Source organism: Strix aluco, chromosome 10 (genome assembly GCF_031877795.1).
Source record: "Strix aluco isolate bStrAlu1 chromosome 10, bStrAlu1.hap1, whole genome shotgun sequence".
NCBI classification, from domain to species: Eukaryota; Metazoa; Chordata; class Aves; order Strigiformes; family Strigidae; genus Strix; species Strix aluco.
In genome coordinates, this window is record NC_133940.1 from 16,482,448 (window position 1) to 16,501,566 (window position 19,119).

Consider the following 19,119-nt stretch of genomic DNA (forward strand, 5'->3'; position numbering starts at 1 on the left):
GCGTCCTAACTACTGCCTGTTATGGGACTTTCCCACCCTCCCTTTCAGCCACCAGCATGGCACAGCTGCCCTGGCAACCCTTGAGAACGTTAAACCCAGAGCTCAGGTGGGTGCATGAATTTTAGGGAGTACCAACAGAGGTGCAATGGTGGAGATGTTAACCTGAAGCAAATCACTCCGTAGCAGCTGCTTGCAACTCGGCAGAGCAGGCCCTGGTATGTAGGAGAGGGCTCGCCTCATCCCAGCAGGAGGCCCCCAAGGAGCGGGGCCATCTGGAACTGATTTGCCACAATTTGGGGTCAGGCAGAATGTGAGCGAAACATTGTGTTGGGCTTGATGTGCCACTGGCTTACCCACTGCTACATCCTTGGAGTGGTGTGAGGTGTTGATTTGAAGTTGCAGAATCCGTTTGCCTGTAAATGTGGACAAATACAGAAATACATAGAATTCGGATTTTTTTATAAGCACAATCATTTAAAAATATCCTTCTACTAAGATGTTTGCGCTGGAACATTTCAGTCTTTATCAGTTTTCTCCGTTGACTTCATTTGTCCACCAACAAAATGCAGCCAGCTCTAGGGCAGAGCACAGCAGCAGCGCTGCAAAATCGATACAGACAAATCTACTCTGGTGGGTAGGTAAGTTTACAGAAAATGTGCTGGTCTAGATATTCTTTCTGTTTTCGCTGAAACCTGTTTGTCTTTCAGAAATGTGATTTCTTTGTAAAACATTTGCATTTCAGTGAAAACTAAGCTAAAAAATCCCCAACACGTGGAAAATATTTTGCTTTATTTGCAGGTCTTTTCTCCCTTTTTCCTCTCTTCATTTTTTTCCATGACAAGATGAAAAGGTGAAAGAAGAAAGAAAGAGAGGTAAAAGAAGAAAAAAACAACAGAAAAATAATCAAAAACTTGGTAACTAAAACTTTCTTATACAGGTTTTCTTAAAGTTTTGGCAAGAGGTGCAAGCATGATTTTTTAGAAAAACATGCTGGAAAAGCACTCAGGGATTAATTATTTTAAAGAGTAGATTTGTGAAAGCTCTTTGCCATATTTTGGTTAGCTCCAGTGGCTCTTTCAGCTGAGGTCGGACCTTTCCCATTGCCTTTTCCACCTTAGTTTGACCATGAGGACGAGCATCTCTGTCCCCTTACAAATGCCATGAACCTTGGTGTCATGGTGCCATGGCCCAGACACATCGGGGTCCAGCACTGCTGCCCTATTGGAGCTCAGCCTTGTTGGCAGAGGGAAGACAGACTACAGGTATCAAAATGCAGGACACCCCTTTTTTCCCTTCAGAGCTGTGGTCTTGCATGTGATCCCCTTCCCAGGAGCCAGTGGCTGAAGAAGGCTGTGGACTTCCCAGCTGCCAAAGACCTCGGATCAAGGCTGGATGCTCTTCTGGAAGGGCGCATCTCCTGGATCCTCTCCCTTGCTTCTATGTCAGGCACAGAATTAGCTGCTTCCAGGTTATACAGGGCGTTGGAAAGGTGAGGGCTGGCTCCTTGGTCACAGCCTCATCCAGATTTGAGCCACCTCTGCCTTCCCTTTCTTGGGCTTACAAACTCTTCCCTGGAAAGACAGCCCCTTGAGCCAGCAATGGCTCCTGGCTAGCCAGGAGCTCACTTGGGCTAGCCCTGTTCCTGGGGAGGGGGAATCTGGAGCTGATGGTTTGGCTGGATGCTGTCACTAGGTTCTGCCAAGGATATCTGGTCCCCTAAGCCGTGTGGTCACATACAATCACTTTCTTGTGCCGTACACAGGTGGGGTGAACGTCATCCCTGGGTAGGAGCCTGGGGCAGATTTCCCAGGTAAAGATGAAGAGGATGGGAACTTTTAGGGCTCCCCAGGTCAGGCTGGTCACACAATGAAGCCAAGTTACTGCCCATCTCTCCCTACCATGAAGAGGAGGACATTTCACACCATTGATGGTCTACCAGACATACATGATGCCTGAATCTTATCCTGGCTCTTTGCCCAGGGACAAACTGTTCCAGCAACAGAGGGAGATGATAAGGGATGTTATCAAAGCTTTTCTTTGGCCTTTTCAGCTGGAAATTGTTGCTCATGGTCCTCTCCCTCTCCTCCTCATCCCACATCTACCTCAAAGTGACCGCATCTCAACCTTCCTTCCCTTTTTGCACACATCTCTCCGCCCCATGTTTCCACCTGAGACAAATGGCCATAAGTCACTTGGGTTTCCTGTGAGGAAATGAAAAATCCTACAAGGATCTGAATCCCTCTCCCCCTCCTCCAGAGGCGACTTGGACCAGAGGATGCATCAGCGTGGTTTGGAGGCTGTGTTCAGAGCTAGTCCCAGGGGTCTGTGAAATGCTGCAGCTCCTTCCAGGTGGGTTACGACACAAAGGCAAAAACAATTCAGGCCCAGCCAGAAATTGGCCATGTGAGAGAAATGGAGGGGTCCTGCTGGCTTGGCACAGTGCCTTCTCCTCTCGGCCCCACAGGTGGCATGGCTTTAGGAAGAGCTGTATTTGTTACTCAGGCGGGAGCTGCTCCGGTCCAGCCCAAGCTCCTGCCCGTTGGCTTTCCACTTTCCAACAGAGCCCTTCTCATCTGTCGGTGTGATGCTCAGAGCTGGTCTCTGGCACCAGCAGCACAGGCAGGACTGCAAAGAGACAAGAGGGTGGGGAGAGAGGTTACAGGTGTGGGCTACAGGGTAAAAGAGGAGGAATTATTCCCTTACTGATGCTGGCAAGTCAACCTGCACAGTGCCAGCCTGGGAGTTGCAGCCTGCACTTCTGAGCCTTGCTGTCCTGCAGACCTGCTGGGAGCAGGTTTTCCAAGATAGAGCTGGTGTGGTTTGGAAATGAAGATACCGAAATCTTGGGTGCCTTTTGCAGTTGTGGCTTCTTGTCCTTGTGGGACAGAAAATACAGGTAGTGCTTAGCTGGGCTCAACTCTTCTTTATGCCATAGCAGCTGGGAGGTGACTCCCATCCCATCCCATCCCATCCCATCCCATCCCATCCCATCCCATCCCATCCCATCCCATCCCATCCCCTTCCTTTCTCAGAGTTCCACTGCTCCTGAAAATTATCTGTTAATAACTTGGTCTTGAAGTTTAAAGCAGCCCCAGTCCCTGGTCTAATGGTTTGTGAGGATGCTTCTGATCCAGAATGATGGGAACTTTTTTGGCTTGCTCTAGGTCCTGCATTGGCAAAAGCCTCTCCCTGTCAGGGCAGCGAGCTCTAGTGTACTTGAAGCTGGGAAGAGAGGCATGTAGCAGGGGGAAAATTTGAGAGGAGAAATATGATCAGCATATGAGCAAATAGGGGAATCGTGTGGGCTACTGGCAGCCCCAGTGTGTCCCTGATGGGACATTTGTCTGGGAGTCAGGAGCTGTGAGGACCAGACCTGTCTGTTGCTGCTTGCTGGGTGTGTTTGCCAAACCACTCACCATCTTTCCCCTCATCTTGTAAGCACAGAAATCCACTGTGATGGGGCTGCCTCTGGCTGCACCGTGCCTGGTCTGTGAGAGCTTATGCCCCTGGGACCGGTGTCTGGGAACGGTCACTGTAGCCAGGAGCTCTGAGGGGGTGAACCCTACCTGGAAGCAGTTCTTGAATTTCCGGCTGACGAAGTAGAGAGCCACAGGGTTGATGCAGGAGTTGAGGGAGGCCATGTTGATCCCAAAGTAATCCATCACTAGGAGGAAACTGAGGCAGGATGGGAAAGAAGAGGGTGAGCATGTTGGAAGCTCACAGAGAACTGAGGGAGGGTTTCCAAAATGCTTGCCAACTGCCTGGCCTGGGAACCTGCTTCCACAGAGGGCCAGTGCCTGATAACACAGAGGTGAGCACAGAGAAGGCCCTCCTGCAGTTGGACAATTGCCCAACACTTTTTCTTGTGATGAGCATTTCCTGAGGAAACCAGGACCATGAGATCTGATTTTCCTTGGTGACTTTGATGTTCTCAAACTCAAGCACAGTAGCGGTGTCTGGCCTGAACTGGATTTTGGCATGATGGGTAAAGAGGAGAGGGGGAGACAGGCACCCACAACATGGCAGAAAGCGTGCACAGCCGTTAGAGGTGCTACAGTCCCTTTAGCCCTGCAGGGAATGTTTCTCTGCCCAGGAGACCTCTTTAACCCATAGCTTTAGAGAGACATTTCAAAATTTAATTTCTTCTCTTCTTATGGTCCCCCACACCCTTTTTCTGTGCCTATCAGGAGAGCAATGCCATCTAGAAAGGAGCTGTTGAAACAAGGTGTTTGGAAGGCAACTCCACCAGCCAGCAATGAGCCCAGCAGAGCCTCTGCCCGTGCTCACAGAGGGTCCCAGCACAGTGCCCTCCTGCTGATGTCCCTACCTGAGCAGTTCACATCTGTTGGGGTCTGTCTGGTCATAGATGGTCTTTTTGAGGATGCGGCTGAGGTGGAGAGGCAGCCAGCAGAGTGCAAAGATCACCACGAGGCAGAACACAGTCTTGGCCACCTCCCGACGCTGCAAAGAGAAGGTGGGTGGGAGAGAAGGGATAGTTTGGCTGAGCATTGGAGAGTGGGAGGCGCAAAGCACCATCTCCCCATGCTGAGCAAGGGCACTTCAAGTAATCTGCAATCTGATGACAGCTGGGCACCTGTTTTGAGTCAAAAGCACTAACAGCAGGTTCCAAGTCCTGCATGATGAGAGATCCAGGCTTCAGAAAGGGGTAGGGTACCAGCACCACAATATGGACCAGACTCCTTCACACCCCTTCCCACCATTGCTTCTGGTGACCTTGCTGGGTTGGTAGTCCCTGGAACATGGGGGCCTCATCCATCCAGCCTTCACACTATATTACTGTGACAACCAGCTGATGTGCCTCAGGGGATCATTCTGCAAAGTGTGGGAGGGGACAGTGAACTATTCATTTCCCTGCATCTCTTGTCTGTGATGTGGCACATTCAGCATTTGGTCCAGTTTGGTGTGATCTGGGCTGGCACAGCACAGCCAGAGATAAATGACCATAAGAAACTGGAACTCAAGCTGGTCCATGGCCATTAGGCTAGTGGTTTGGGTTGTCCCTGAGGCTGGAGATTGTAGAGCTGAAGGCCCATCTCCCTGGTTTAATGCATGTGTCTGCATCAATGTCTGCACAATGACCACTGTGAGGCTGTGTCAGCTCATATGTGTCCTTTACAGGGACAGATGCATGTTCTCCCCTTTGACAGCACTCCCTCCTCTTTGGGAAATATCAGAGTTTCTGCCTTTCTGGTTTTCTTACCCGTTTCATGTGGTCATTCAGAGCAATTCTCATGCCATTTCTCTTGCTCAACATCTCACATGACATGAGGGTGTAGAAGATGCCAGTGCATACCAAGGGGAGGCAGAAATAGAAGCCGAAAAGCCACCAGTCCTTCACATCACGGTAGAACTGCATGCAAAAGAAAGAGCAACTGGAAACTAGGGAAAGGTGGGGGGGTAACTGGGACATGAACTGACCCAGTCCCTGACACTGATGCTGGTCTGTATCAGACACTTCTGATGTGTGAAAGTGTAACGGCTCCTGTGCTAAGTGCACATGGGATTGTCTTCCTCCGAGGCTGATACACGTTTAATCTAAAGAAGTCAAGGCTGGTGTACATCTGTCTGTCAGTCCAATCTAGCACGCTTGTGCACGAAAAAGTTGCAAGGAGCTTATTTGGTAGACACAGTGAGATAAGTTCTGATGCTTTGTAAGGGTATTCATTCCCTTGCTCACCCTTAGCTGACCCTGTGATAAAGGTTACCCATTCAGACTGGTTGTGGAGATGCTCTTTGGCCTGCTGGGGCAGTATACCAGGTTCTGAAGCTTCCCGAGATGTGTCGTGACCTTCTGATGTGAATGGTGAAGACACAACACAGCTTAAGGACCCTGCCTGTTTTCTGGCCCCACATTCAAAGCAAGTCTGCCCCATGTCGCTGCAATGCTGGGTCTTCTGTGCTTTGTCTGATACTGCTCTCGCTGTGTTCACCCTGATGACTAGAAGAAGCCGTCTACTGAAGCATCTAATCCTCTAACCAAGGAGGGAGGATGCGCTGGTTGCCTGTGTCTCCCTCTCCCTTGCACTGCAGCTGGGGTGAGGCAGAGTACATACCATCATGAAGCTGGATTTCTGTTCAGAGGCAAGCATGCACACCCACAGGTGTCGTTCCCAGTAGCTGAGTTCCACCATGTCAAAGGCTATAGCTTCAGGGACTGCAAGCACAATGGCCACCACCCAGATCAGCATCACCTCCACTGCCTTCCACATGGGGATTCCTATCCCCTGGATCCGACTCCAGGATGCCACTGCTCGGTACCTGCCCAATGTGCCAACAGGAGCAGATTGGAGTGAGAAAAGCAACTGTCAGAAGGGGGCTGAGAAGATGCAGGTTAGAGTTGTCCCCAAAGGCCCTTTCCTTTACGTCTTCCTCCACCACCCCTGACCCTTTCTCTTCGGTGGAATGGGAAAGAAGCAGGGATTCAGTGGATGAATGTGATGGTAGCTATCCTTGGCCAATGTCCACTTGCCACTGGGGAGGTGCCATCTTTCCCCACCACCCAGCAGTTCTTCCAGCACATCATGATCCTCCCCTCAACCTTTTCCAGCAGGATTTAAACTCTGTCACCAGAGTCAGTTCCTGTTGGATTTCAACTCTGCATGACAGCACGCTGTCCCCATCTCTGAATCTGCCCTGGGACCAAGCTGCTCTGCAGTCTGCCTTTTAGTTACAATGAGGAGTCATGCTATAGTCAAATATGGGTCAGGCTGGGCAGTGCAGCTGTAGAAATTGTTTCTTACCTGTCAATGCTGAGAGCACAAAGGCTGAGGACCGTGATGCCCACTGAGGCCTTCTGGATGAAGGGGACCAGCTTGCACACCTGCACACCAAAGGGCCAGTCCTTTGCCAAGAGCTGGGGAAGAACCACAGGGTTAACGGGCTGCTTCAGGAAAGCATGTCCGGCTTCCCGTAATAGCAGGTGGTTACCCACAATGTGTGAGAAGCCCACAAAGAGCAGCTGAAAGCACTCTGAGGTTACCTCCGCTGGGATTACACAGTGTGAGCTCTCCGGTATTTTGTGTTGTACTGGGAACCATTTTTTTCCCAAAGGGCTCATTGTGAGATGAGTTGACACATAGATGGAAGGATGGTCCAGACACCGGGTCCTGACTCCAGACCCTGGCTGGTTTTGAGTGGGTCTGAATCCTAAGCTGCGATGGGCTTTGGGTCACTTTCAGAGGGAAAATGAGTGTCATTCTCTGAAACAGCCAAAATCCAGCAAGGACAGCTTCTTTCAGATGGTTTTCAAAGCCAGGTAGTCCTAAGCCCTTACCATGCTTTGACCCTCTACCACACTTAGATTCCTTATAGAACACATACACTGTGGCCCCAAGCTCAGCTGGGGCAAGCAGAGGGTATTGGTAGGGACAAGATGCCATAGAGGCAGGAGAAATCCAGGCCACTCACTCATGAGGATGAGAGTGAGCCTGGGTTCACAACTCTTATGACACCCGGAGTCCATCCTATGGTTACCCAGCCCCTGTGCAAGCTCTTTAGTTTGGCCTCAGCAGCAAGAGAAATGGATACAGAAGCTCTCCTGGAAATCAGGGTCTCAGGTGAAGGCAGCCAACCAACACTACCCTTTTTTTGGTCTGCAAACCCAGGGAGTCCACCCATCTCATCTGTTGCTGAGACACCATGAGGGAACAGGGCTACTCTTAGGACAAGGTTGCTCATAGTCAGTTTGGGCTTCTCAAGCAACAATTTTTCCTCCAGGAGGTGGCTGGAAGCAAGAGGGGCAGAAGGGAGAGGGGTTGCTCAGGTGGCCTGGGGAAATCCTGAACATCAGTCAGAAGATGTCAGTGTAGATGTGGCCAGAGCAGGCAGTCCCAGCCCTTGAGGTTTGACCAGGCAGGCAGCACCAATGCAAGATGTTGTTCTTAGCCTAAACAAAATAACTTGACTTTTCTTTCTGTTGGCAGCAAGCTGTGCTAGTTGCAGCTCCAAGAGATGGTCAAGTGTGTCTCCAAGCCAGCAGCTTGTGTTAACAGCAGGTGTCCCGTAGATGAGGCCTTTGGTCTAAGCCATGAACTCTGCACAAAGCTCAGTGCAACCCCAGTTCTTGGCTGACCAGGATGCAGAGTTGGGTATTGAGCCTGTGACGGGTTTATCTGCCAGCTTTCCTCAATGGGTTCATTCCCACAGCCTCCATCTGGACCCACATACCCCTTTTTTGTGATACATAGGACCTTCCTACAACAGAGACTTGTGAAATACAGCAGAAGTGGGCAAGCAGATCCTGAAGGGAAGGGCTGTCAAACCCATGTCCTCACAGTCCTGTTGTATAAGCCTTGTTTCTTTGGGAACCCGGCTAAAACCAACCCAACCACTCCAATATTGTGGGTGATATAAACATGACAGATGGACTCTGCAGTCCAGATCCCCCGAAGTGGAGAAGCATTTGCATCTCATGGAGGTAGATCTGCCAGATATTTTGCTGTTGATATTACCCTGTTCATGTTAAATGTACATTGCACATCCCAAATTCTTTCCCTGGCCAGATGGTGCATTTCCCATCAAGTGTGTCAAAAGCAGGATTAAAATGGGAATCTTCCCTACCCTGGTTTTGACTGAGGACAAATTGGAGGACCTTTGCTGTTCAAGTTTTTGAGGGGCTCAGCTATGACCATGCTTGTTGGGCTGCCTCCACAACCTCTGCCTGTGCAGCGGGTGCAGGGTAGAGGTGATCCCTGGGAGAGCTGCTAACATTGCAGCTGTGTTCCTCAGACTGTTCTCTCAGGCAGAACAAATTGTGCCTTATTCCAAGCAAAGGGGGCCCGTTGGGTGAAAGCAGAGATGGGCTTTACCCTGTGGGTGAAGGGGGGCAACCTTCCCCTGTGTCAGTGCTGCTGGCCCCAGGCTACTCTGTTTTCTTGCACGTGAGTGAAACCCTCTGCATGGATCCGTATTCCTGCAACAGTGGGGATTGTTTGGATCATGGAGAACCTGTTTGTTTTGAGCTAAAAAACCTTTATAGTTTTCAATCCATTTTCACTCGAAGAGTATCTATTGACAGTGATTTGAGACCCTCTGCCAACCACATCTGGTTGTTCTCGCTGTCAAATTATATGCACCTTCTTCCTACTTTGAATTTCTCTGACTTTTCCCCCTCCACCCAGCCTGCTCAATCCAGGACCCCCCCGGCACTTTTCAGGCTAAAGTTTCTCTTTGACAAACAAATCTGGCTGAGCTCCAACTCCTTCACCCCACAGCATCTCTTCCAACCCTTCATATAAACCTCTGGCTACAGCCCACCAAAACCTGTCGCAAGCAATGGGTGAGAAAGATCTGCAATATCCCAGAGACACCTCACAGATGTCATAATACACCTTCTGCTCTTAACTGGGGTCTCAGGTGTACTGCTCACATCTACCCGGCCCTCTCTGCCCCAGTGCACCATCCAGAGCTCATGTTCCCCTCATTATTTGTTGTGTTTCTTCTCTCTATTTTAGGGGACAGTGTCTCTGAAAGAAGCCCCCATTTTATAATACAGCCCTCTTCCTTGTTCCTGAACGAGTCTTCATGTTTAGCTAGAATAAAAAAGACTTGCTTGAGGCTGATTGAGTGAACTGTGCTGGGAGAACTGTCCCCAGTGCGCAAGAACAATAATTTTTGCTCAGATGAAATAAACATCGGGTTGTAATGTTAGGAGACTGCAAGTGATTCTTTTCTTGTGATTTTAGATGAGATTTAAAGGATCTGGAAGGTTGTGAGCTTTTGTGTTTGTGTGCATAAGACAGCTGTAGCTGAGAACACCTCTGCTTTCCCAGGAATGTACTCTGAGCTTTTTGTCTGTTTACGTTTTTCTCATCCTTTGGAGATCAGAAACACCCTCCCCATCTCCCTTGCAAAAATGGAGCCTTCAATAAAGAGCAGAGGATAGATATTCCCCAGGGCACCAAGGCAGGTGGGAGCAGACACCATCCCTGCAATCGCCAGGCGGCCGCAGCACTCGTGCCACATGGAGCCTACCTTATATACGTTGATGGGCAGAGCAATGAGGATGTAGAGAAGGTCTCCGAGTGCCAAGCTAGCAATGAGGACATTTGGCCCATTCCTCATGCACTTGTTCTTGTAAATGATCCTCAGGAGCGTGGAGTTCCCAATGATCCCTACTATGAAGATGGTGCAGGACACGATGGTGTTGATGTACTTGAAGATGTGTCTGATATCTGCAGGCTTCACACACACGGGCAGCAGGGGTGGCTCAGAGCTGGTGCTCCTGGGGAGGCTCTCCGAGTGGTTTGACAGCTTGGCATCCTGTAACAGGCTTGAATGGACCAGACTGTAAGCCTGCTCCTGGCTAAGCACCTCAAAGGGGACGGTGCTCTCCTGGAAAGCTCTTGGAGTCTGGCTGTGTGCCCCGGAGAAGAGGCAAGTCAGGAAAATGGCTAGAGCAGTGGAAGCTGGGATTCTGGCCATGGAGGACTGAACGGCAAGGCTGGCTGCGGAAGTCCTCATAATGCTTGTGGGACGTCCTTGCTTGGGTCTTGGTCAGATCTGCAGATGAAGAAAGGGAAAAGGGAGAGAACTTGGTTAGCAGAGAAAGGAGGAACAAGATGAGACTGAATGCAAGGAATTGTTGGAGAAAGTCTGTCATCACAGTAATCAGAAATAACACCAGATTAGATCCTATCCAGTCAAAGCAGCTGATCCCTGTAGGTGGGAGTCTTTGCTGCTAAAATTAAACATGCCTGTCCAGTAAAACAAACTAAAAGGAAAACAAACAGTCTCTTACGCCTCTTACATAGTATTTCAGCAAATGAGGGCACCTGCCTTTTCTCAAATAGGTGTGTTGAATCAGCTACTGCACCTTCTGAACTTGGCATTGCTGCTCACATGGCAAACCTGACTTTTTTTATGCCCTCACCCCACTTGTCATTTAGTTCCTGACTGTCTGAAGTAGCACCTGCCCTGTTGACACCTGCACATCTGGGTGATTCTGCAAACCCTGTCTCGGGGTCCACAGAACCAGCAGACCTTTTCTTCCAGTTTGTGCCATGGGAAAACTGGAGCCACACTAACATCTCACTCTTCAGCAGATCCCATGGGCTGCCATGTGCCATCTTTCAGTGCAAAGTAAAAAGGCTCAGCGCATTCTTGCTGGGAACCGTGATGGGAAAATACTACAAGGTTTTTTCCAGAAATGTCGTATTGATACCTGACATTTTATTCCAATTTATGTTCGAGAAGTACAGCCCCTCCTTCCCCATCCTTATCATTGTTAATTGAACCACTTCCTTTCCAAATCCACTGTGCCCATTCAACTCAATACCCAGGATATAAATCTCCCTGTACTCTTTGCAGTTTTGACTGCTGAGGACAGTAAAATGTCTCTCAAGCTCACCAAGGCTGGAGCACTACTAATAAATATCACCAGAGTGGGTTCTGCTTTGCAAATCTCAGGCAATGCTTTCAGGCAGGACCAGCTAAGCTGCTGCTCAACAACCACATGAGAAACCTGAGGATGGCTGTAGCACTGTCCTGGCATGATGTGAATTTGTGGAAGGGGCTTCTAGATGATTCAGACATGGCCACCAGTTGAAAGTGAGCCCAGGGAGGGAGTAGAAGCTGTCAGTACCCTGCCAGTCTGTCCCAGCACTGTCTGTGCCCCAGACAGGGACTGATCTTGAGTCTCCTAGTTAGAGCGGGTGAAGAACATGTTTCTCAAACTATGAAACTTTATAGCTTTGAAGGGAGGAAAAATTACTGTGCCTAGACTAGAAACAGGAGCCTTTTGGAGCTTCCCTGGGATGTGCTCTGCTCCAGAGGAGCCAGTTAGGCAGGGATCAGGGTGCCTGTCTGGGATTAGAGATGGGACTTCAGCTTCCACTTTGACTCCACCAGGCAGAATTGGAATCTGAGCCCAAATTAGCTGTACCCTGGGGATCTGCTCCCCAGGACCATTCAGCCAAGGCTAGGTTGTAGCTTGGTTCCCCCTGCCCAGGACTGGGGGGACCCCAGGACCAGCAATGCATATACAGTGGGAGCATGCTGTTCCCACTCTGGGAAGGCATGGCCAAGCCAACCACGAGTCCTGCCAGGTATAACCACAGCTTCTCTAGATACAGCTGTGCATTCCTCATGTGACATGGGCTCAGGCCAGGCTTTGTAGAAATGCCTGTGCCTTTCTGCTTGTTTGGAAGACTCCAAGTATAATCAACATAAAGTTGGATTCTTTTCCAACAAACCACCCTAGCGAGACCTACTCTTTTCTCAGTTTCACCCTACTTCTTTTGCCAGAAAATCTAAATCAGGCTTAGTCCTTCCTGACCCTCTTATGTCCTTCGGTCAGGTCCTTAGTACTTTAAATTGTAAACAAGCAGCATTAGGAGGAAGCCTGAAATTTATTCCCAGTTACGTGTCAAATAAATACAGGCAATAAAATAACCAAATCCCTTCATGGGGACCTCATGAACTAGAGAATTAAGTTTTCAGTTCTGTTAAAACAACCACATTTTAATTAAAAATGTTTCTTTTCTAGTTTGAATCCTTATAACAGCACCTTAGATACGGTTTCACCACAGGAAAATTAAAGATCACATCGCTTTTCAGCTCACTATAAGCATGCTTCTATCTCCTGAAATATTCATGCCTGGTGCTTAGCAATCTCGTGTTTTCTCTGTGCCTTTTATCTGTGCAGACTCAAACAGCTTTGCTAATTTATCTTGTGGACAAGCTGCACTGGTGTGAGCCAGAACAGGCACTATGAAGTTATCTGCCTGCCTCTGGCTGAAAGAAAAAGAGCAGTTTTCAATGACTTGAAGAGCATTTAGAGGAGTCTCCATGTCATGGTTGGGGAACAACCCGTATCTGGCCTCTAAGCACCCTGCTCTCAGAGGTGTGTAGATAGTCCATCACTGAGGGATACCTGCAGGTGTATGGGATCTGAAAACTGGGGAAACCCTCAGCCCACACTGTCCCTCCTGCACGGGCAGAGCTAATTTCCTAAGGAGGGGATGGTGGGATGCCAGCTTGTCGCCTTGGATAACCAGTATAAAATACTATGAGAAGGGACTAAGCTATGCACCAGAATAGCTGATTATTAAGGGGTCTAGACAAGGAGAAGCCTCCTTCCACAAAAGACCCTTTGGAGATACACTGGTCAAAGTTGAGGATTCACAAAGTTGTCACCAGTCAGTGTGTGGAGAGGAATGCTTACTGGAACAATCTTGGTCCTTGGTGGCTACGGAAGTCCTGGTACCCTACTTGATCTCAGAACATCCCTAATCAGCTAATTGCCAAATGTAGGACCTTGTGACCAGAGAAACTTCTCTGACACCACCTTCTTCCTGATATTTACCTAAGCATCTGCTCCAACTGCTGTCCTGGAGACAGCTGATCAGGGTGGACTTTGCTCTGACCTGTTTTGATGTTATTCTCAGCTGTGACTCCTGCTCAGGTGCTGGGCACCCAGCTATGTTGGGAACTGGGGGAAGAAAGGAAGGGAGAGAATCGATAAATAACCTCAAGGAGCACAAACGTAACTCATTGGAGACCTGGGTGCAAATCCCTGCTCTAGCTCGGTGCAGGGACTTTAGCCTGCACCCTTGCTAAGCTCCTCAGCTCTCTGTCCTGCCCCTGGCTCTCATGGGTGACTGCCCTGAGCAATGCCCTCCTCTCCTCCCCACTATGCCCACAGGATTGCAGCTTATAGTAGAGTGCGGACCCAGCCCAGAATTCCTGCCTGGGATCCTTGAGGGTCTGGGCAGCCTACAGGGAGCATCTTTGGATGGCACAGTGTGTGGCACTCAGGGGTCTCCAGGGGCTTGGAGAAAGATGGTGGCTCCTCGAGTTGGCAGCTGACAGAAGGGTACCAGAGCATCCCTGGAAAGTTGTGTCCCGTGCCCTCTGCAGCAGTGGGCTGCTCTTATCTGCTGTCCCCAATGCGGGACTACAGATCCTGATGTGGCTGTTCAGCCCCTGGGTATTTGGCAGAAGAGCTCATGTGAGTATCACAGGACACAGCTCACTAGATCCTGTTCATCCCCTCCACAGCGCCGCTGTAAAGCACTGAGAAAAAAAAGCACTTCTCCCCCATTTTGCCTTAAAATCCAGCAATTTAGTAAAAGGGAAGCATTGTTTTCTCCTGTTCAACAGTCCATTTACTTCTTGCCCTCCATGCTGCCTCTCACATCTCAGAGTGCTTGAAAGCATAACCCTTTCTCAGTTGTGAGGGAAACTGAGGCAAGGGAGCATCAAGAAATTTGTTCAGTGCCTAGCAGATGTGAAGCCAAAGCCTACACTGCTTGATCCAAAATCCTCTGAGCTTTGCTTATGTTGCTGATCATCTGGGGAAGTAACTGACTTGTTGCCTGAAGGGGCCATCCCCATGCCACCTGCCTGGCTGGGGCCCTTCTGTTAGCAAATAGCTTAGATGCATGAAAGTGGAGATGCCTTTTACACTGTGCTGAGTCCAAACTGCAGCTGAAACCACTGAATTCATGACATGTACACGAGAGAATGATTCCCAGAGAGGAGACGAGACTGAAAACCACTGCCATAACCCTCCACAGCCTGCTCCTCTCTGAAAAGTGCCACATGCGAGCTGAGGGGCTCAGGATTCCTCTTGCTGGGGAGCCAGGAGAGCCGACCACATCCCAGGTGGAGTCCTTATCTCAAGCCAGCCTCTCCCACCACGGCACACTGCCTGCTGTCCTGCCTGCAGCAAGGCAGGCTGCCTTGAAGAGCAGTTCCTCTTGTGCTCTCCTGCCAGACTAGCATTGCCAAACACAAAAGAGACCTTTTCAGTGGATAAACACCTCTTGCAGCAAAAATGCTATGGGTGGGGGAAAGAAGGGAGAAAGGCAGATGATAATACCACATCCCCAGCTGCTTTCCTAACCTGAACCCAACCTGGTCCATAAGCAGAAGGACCTTCCCCCCAGAGGTGTGCTGGATTTCTTCTCATGCACCCTCTCCCTGCCCACATGGACTTTACTCAGGCACCGTGGTCCCTTCAACGCCTCTGCCAGAGTGGGGGCTGGAGGCGGGGGGCAGGGATCTGAAAAACATGCCAAAACTCACCCTGAAGCAAGAAGTAATTTTGTTTGCAAATTAGTGCATGGAACAGCAAAGCTTTTCATTGGAGTTACATTACCTTCCTTGTGACCACAAACTTTTGATGCTCCTGGGATCAGTTTCTTTCCCTCTCACGGCTCCTTCCCACTGCACAGGCAGCTGGACATGTCCTGCAGGACCTCGGAGAACTGCAGTGTTGTAGGTCCTGGAGTTTGCTTTTGTGTGTGGGCTCGTGCTCAGGGGAATGGTTCTTCCCTCTCGTGACTTGCTGAGGTCTTTCCGAATGGAGCAGTTGGTTATATAGAAAATCGCAGGGCTTCCCCCTGAGCGCAGCCCCTGCAACCAATAGGCAGAGCGCGGGACAGGGATGTAGGAGGAGGGCGAAGCAGGAGAAATGCAGGACAGCTCTGTGAAGGAGATGAAAATGATAAACAAATAAAGCTCGAGGGGGAGGGAGGGAGCTGTGGGAAGGCTGCCGACCGCAGAGCAGCGTGCCTGCTTGGCATGTTGTAGTGATGGGCTTGGAGGAGCCCCGTGGCTCTGCTTTGGTGAAGGAAGCTGCAGCCCTGACTACCTCTGGGGAAAAGAGGCATCAAAGCCTTCTCTGCCCAGAGTGTATAAAGCCAGCTGCTCCACCTGGAGCTTTTGAGGAAATGTTCAGGATCAAGATGAATACTGCAAGCAAGGCAGAGGGGACCTGCGGTTTCCTTTCTAGCAGAGACGACAGAGTATTACTGAGGTGCTGGGGAAGCCACACTTTTCCCTCTAATGCAGCCTGCCCAAGCCCTTATCTAGGTGAAGCAGGCTGGGGACAGGTTTCAGACCATGCTCCCATCTACAAGAAGTTGCACTGGTGCCTTTTCACATGCCAGCTCTGTTTTTATTTTGCTGTGGTTTCTGAGCATCCTGAACTGCCTGAAGAGCAGCATCTGGTTGCTCAAGATGCAGGGCAGAACACTTCATGGCTGAGCAGCCGGTGCTGCCGCAGGGTCACACCAGACTCCCCCATCAGCCACGCATCCAGTCTGGTCTCTGGACATGGTCCTGGCTCAGAGACTCCCCTCGGCTCTCCACCTGCCTTTGAACAGAACATCATGATCACTGCTTTCATGAGACTCCTTCTGTCTTTCTCCCAACCATATAAAGCTGTAGACAATTTGTGTTGCTGCACAGCCTGTCTCTTCCCCTGTGGACAAAACCTCTCCCAACCTCCTTGGCTCATCTACTTGGAGAGGAAAGTTTCTTTCCTCACCATGCTGTGAACCCAGCTATTCTTAGGAATGGGAGATTTATTTAGTATGTGGCAGGCTGTTTATTTTTAAAAATGCCAAATCACCTTGCTCTGGGTTCCTTGATGGCTCAGAAACATGTCGGCATGGTGCAACTATACTAAGTCAAGGCAGCTTCACTCTGACACAGGAATCTCTTTGCCTTTTTGGCCCCAAAACAAGGACAGAAAGAATAGGTTCAGACTCCTTCCCAAATTGAAGACATCTCAAGTGGAATGAGATCATGTTTCTCTGATACACTAGAGGGTTGTGCTGCCATCCTTAGGGACCTCAATAGGCTGGAGAAATGGGCTGACAGGAACCTCATGAAGTTCAACAGAGGGAAGTGCCACGTCCTGCCCCTGGGAGGAATAATGTAGATCTCTTGTAGGAAGCCATCTCACAGCCTTGCTCACCCTTGTTGTCCATCTCCAAACTTTTCTCATTTGTATCATGTTATTTGTATATTGTTTTATATTCAAGCCATAATCTTGTCTAATCTTTTCTTACTATATTTTTGACTACCAGTCTTCAAACTGTAATTGCCAATTAAATATGCCTGTCATTGGAAATGTCAGATAAAGTGTTTCTTCCTTTCTACTCTATTCTTCTTTTCTCTTACCCCTTGATTGAAAGTTTTCAACTCTGGAGCATATGCAGTACATTATTAAAAAATGGTATTTTTTTATAATAACCTGGTAAGTTCAAAGCCAGCAAAGTCATGCAAAAGTACTCCTATGTAGAAGGGTTTTTGCAGCAAATCTGCTGCGATCCACTTCTAGAGACAGACTTCTGTATTATGTGCTCATTTTGTCTGACCGACTGCGGACCACTTAAGCTTACGCAACATGACAACAACAAACACAACGCTGACAAATAATTTCAATTCATCAAAACTCAGAGGCAAACAAATGACTGCCATCACCCTGAGGCTGGGGAAACTGGGGCTGACTGCGTAACTGCACACGGAGAGAGATATTCACAGCCTATGGATTAACAAGTTTCCACAGGAAACAACATTTTTGTGCTTCACTGCAAACTCTGCGTTCACGCCAGGAAGCATTGCTTTGGGCAGTGTAACTCAGGAGAGGCCAATATCCATCCTGGGTTTGCAGACCTCCTTGCAGCCCCAGTTAATATTTTTCCTCATGGACAATCACAGGATTGCTGAGTTTAGACCCTCAGTAAGCTTCTGAGTTGAGCAGGTGCCTGCACAGTATCTTTATGGGACCTATTTGCTGCGTTTGGAGCACAGATATTTCTGCTGCTTGCTATCGGAAATAGCAGGTTGGAGTCCAGCTGTTTTCAGCCCTGTTGGTCATTGTTGGTCTTCAGTTACTATATCTTAAAATATGTTTTCATAGATCTTTGACTGTTTAGTACTCTGATGACACAGAATAGTCAAAGCTCTTAGTGAGGATTTTGCAAGAAATTATGACTACTCTTTTCTTAAGGTAACACAAGAAATGGATAGATTAACTCACAGTGGTAAAACATCTGGATGCATTTCTCCTGCTGATTTTCCTTTGTTTTTGACATATCTTCAGACTTTACATTCTTGCCTACAAAATTATGGACTTTCTCTTTTTCTATGTCTCATGGCTGTAAAATTCTCTCTCAGCTGCTCCCTCAGCTAAAGAAAAGCCCCTCTGTTAGGAAGCCATGCCCTTCTTCTCCCAGTGCTGCCCAAGCATCCTTTGTCCTGAGGGTTTTGTGAATTCCTAAGATCCTGGAGTAGCATCTGGTTTCTTTGACTAACATCTGGGGTAATTCCAAGCTTTCAAACCTTGGCAATTTCCAGACTACAAGTGGTCAAACCAAGGTTACAATAGTTATTTCTGGTCTGTTCTTTAAAGAAATGAGATTTATGTGATTGTGCCATGCTTCCTTCTTTCCAGTGAGTTTAGTCTTGGTTTTGATCAAATGTTTCAAAAGGACAAACATCTCTGAGATAACACGTCTTTCATTGCATTCCCAGCAGCACAGCACAGAGGAGAAACCCAAACCAGTACCACCAGTAACAGCAAGGCAAGCGGAACTCAGCCAGTGCCTGGCCTGGCTGGAGCCAACCGACTGGTTGGTTAGTGCTGGGGTATGTGCCTGTCTGCATCCAGAAATAACCCTGGCAAACAGTCCTGTGATGGGAGCATGCAGGGGTAGGAGCAGAAACCAGTAAGAACCCAGGTTTGGTTTGTCGCATTATTCATGGGACAAGTTTGTTGCTCTCTGGGAAGAAGATCCAGCCAGGCTGCAATAACGTCTGTGTGCGGTGGTCGCTTCCTGCCTTGTCAGAGGGATTAGGGGGTTAGATGTCAAGATTCAGAGAGTTCATAAAATCAGTGCTAGTTCCTAAACTCTCCCTGCAGAGACTCCTCAAATCAGCTCAGTCCATCGTGCTGTGCCACACACCAACGAGGACTCCTGACCTGACTGCAACCTCAACAAACCACCTCGCAGCAAAACAGGGAGATTCTATCCAACCTGTAAGATGAAATTTTTCAAAGATACCTTGGAGGCACAGACAAAACAATCCTCATTAATGTGGAATGTGCAAGTAAATCTCTTCTGAGAAACTTTGTCCTGGTCTTGATATAGATCTTAGTCTTTAAACTAGGTAAAGTGAGAAGACAGAAGTGATCCCTTAGGATCTGACAAAAGAACAAAATAACTTAGTGCTGAAGCATAAGCAGAACTAAATCAATGAGGAACATATCTTGAAATTAATGAAGATGTCTAATTTCAAGAGGTAATGAAGATCAGATCATGACAATTAAGATGCCTCCTAGCAGGAAAAGCTTTCTAGCATTAT

The 19,119-nt window shown here is 48.8% G+C and overlaps 1 protein-coding gene across 3 annotated transcripts; it reads right to left on the reverse strand.

The window, feature by feature from the left end:
* Positions 1 to 442: 442 nt before the first annotated feature.
* LOC141927956 (endothelin receptor type B-like) lies at positions 443 to 15,305 on the reverse strand. Of its 3 annotated transcripts, none has more exons than XM_074835424.1 (8): positions 15,122 to 15,305; positions 9,994 to 10,521; positions 6,762 to 6,874; positions 6,075 to 6,279; positions 5,222 to 5,371; positions 4,328 to 4,461; positions 3,567 to 3,675; positions 443 to 2,625 (listed from the first exon to the last, which is right to left on the reverse strand). In XM_074835424.1, the coding sequence occupies exons 2-8, from the start codon at positions 10,480 to 10,482 to the stop codon at positions 2,476 to 2,478; spliced, it is 1,350 nt and encodes a 449-aa protein (XP_074691525.1). In that variant the 5' UTR covers positions 10,483 to 10,521; positions 15,122 to 15,305; the 3' UTR covers positions 443 to 2,475. The 3 variants fall into 3 exon arrangements, with proteins under 3 accessions (XP_074691525.1, XP_074691524.1, XP_074691522.1); XM_074835423.1 differs by having other exon boundaries at positions 2,486 to 2,875; XM_074835421.1 differs by lacking the exon at positions 443 to 2,625 and having other exon boundaries at positions 2,882 to 3,675.
* Positions 15,306 to 19,119: the final 3,814 nt, after the last annotated feature.

Coding starts and splice junctions, on each gene's coding strand:
- LOC141927956 (XM_074835421.1), bottom strand. CDS start 10,482: ATGAGGACTTCCGCAGCCAGCCTTGCCGTTCAGTCCTCCATGGCCAGA. Junction 4,462..5,221: donor TGAATGACCACATGAAACGG/GTAAGAAAACCA, acceptor TTCTCTTTGCAG/CGTCGGGAGGTGGCCAAGAC. Junction 3,676..4,327: donor AACAGATGTGAACTGCTCAG/GTAGGGACATCA, acceptor ATCCTGCCTCAG/TTTCCTCCTAGTGATGGATT.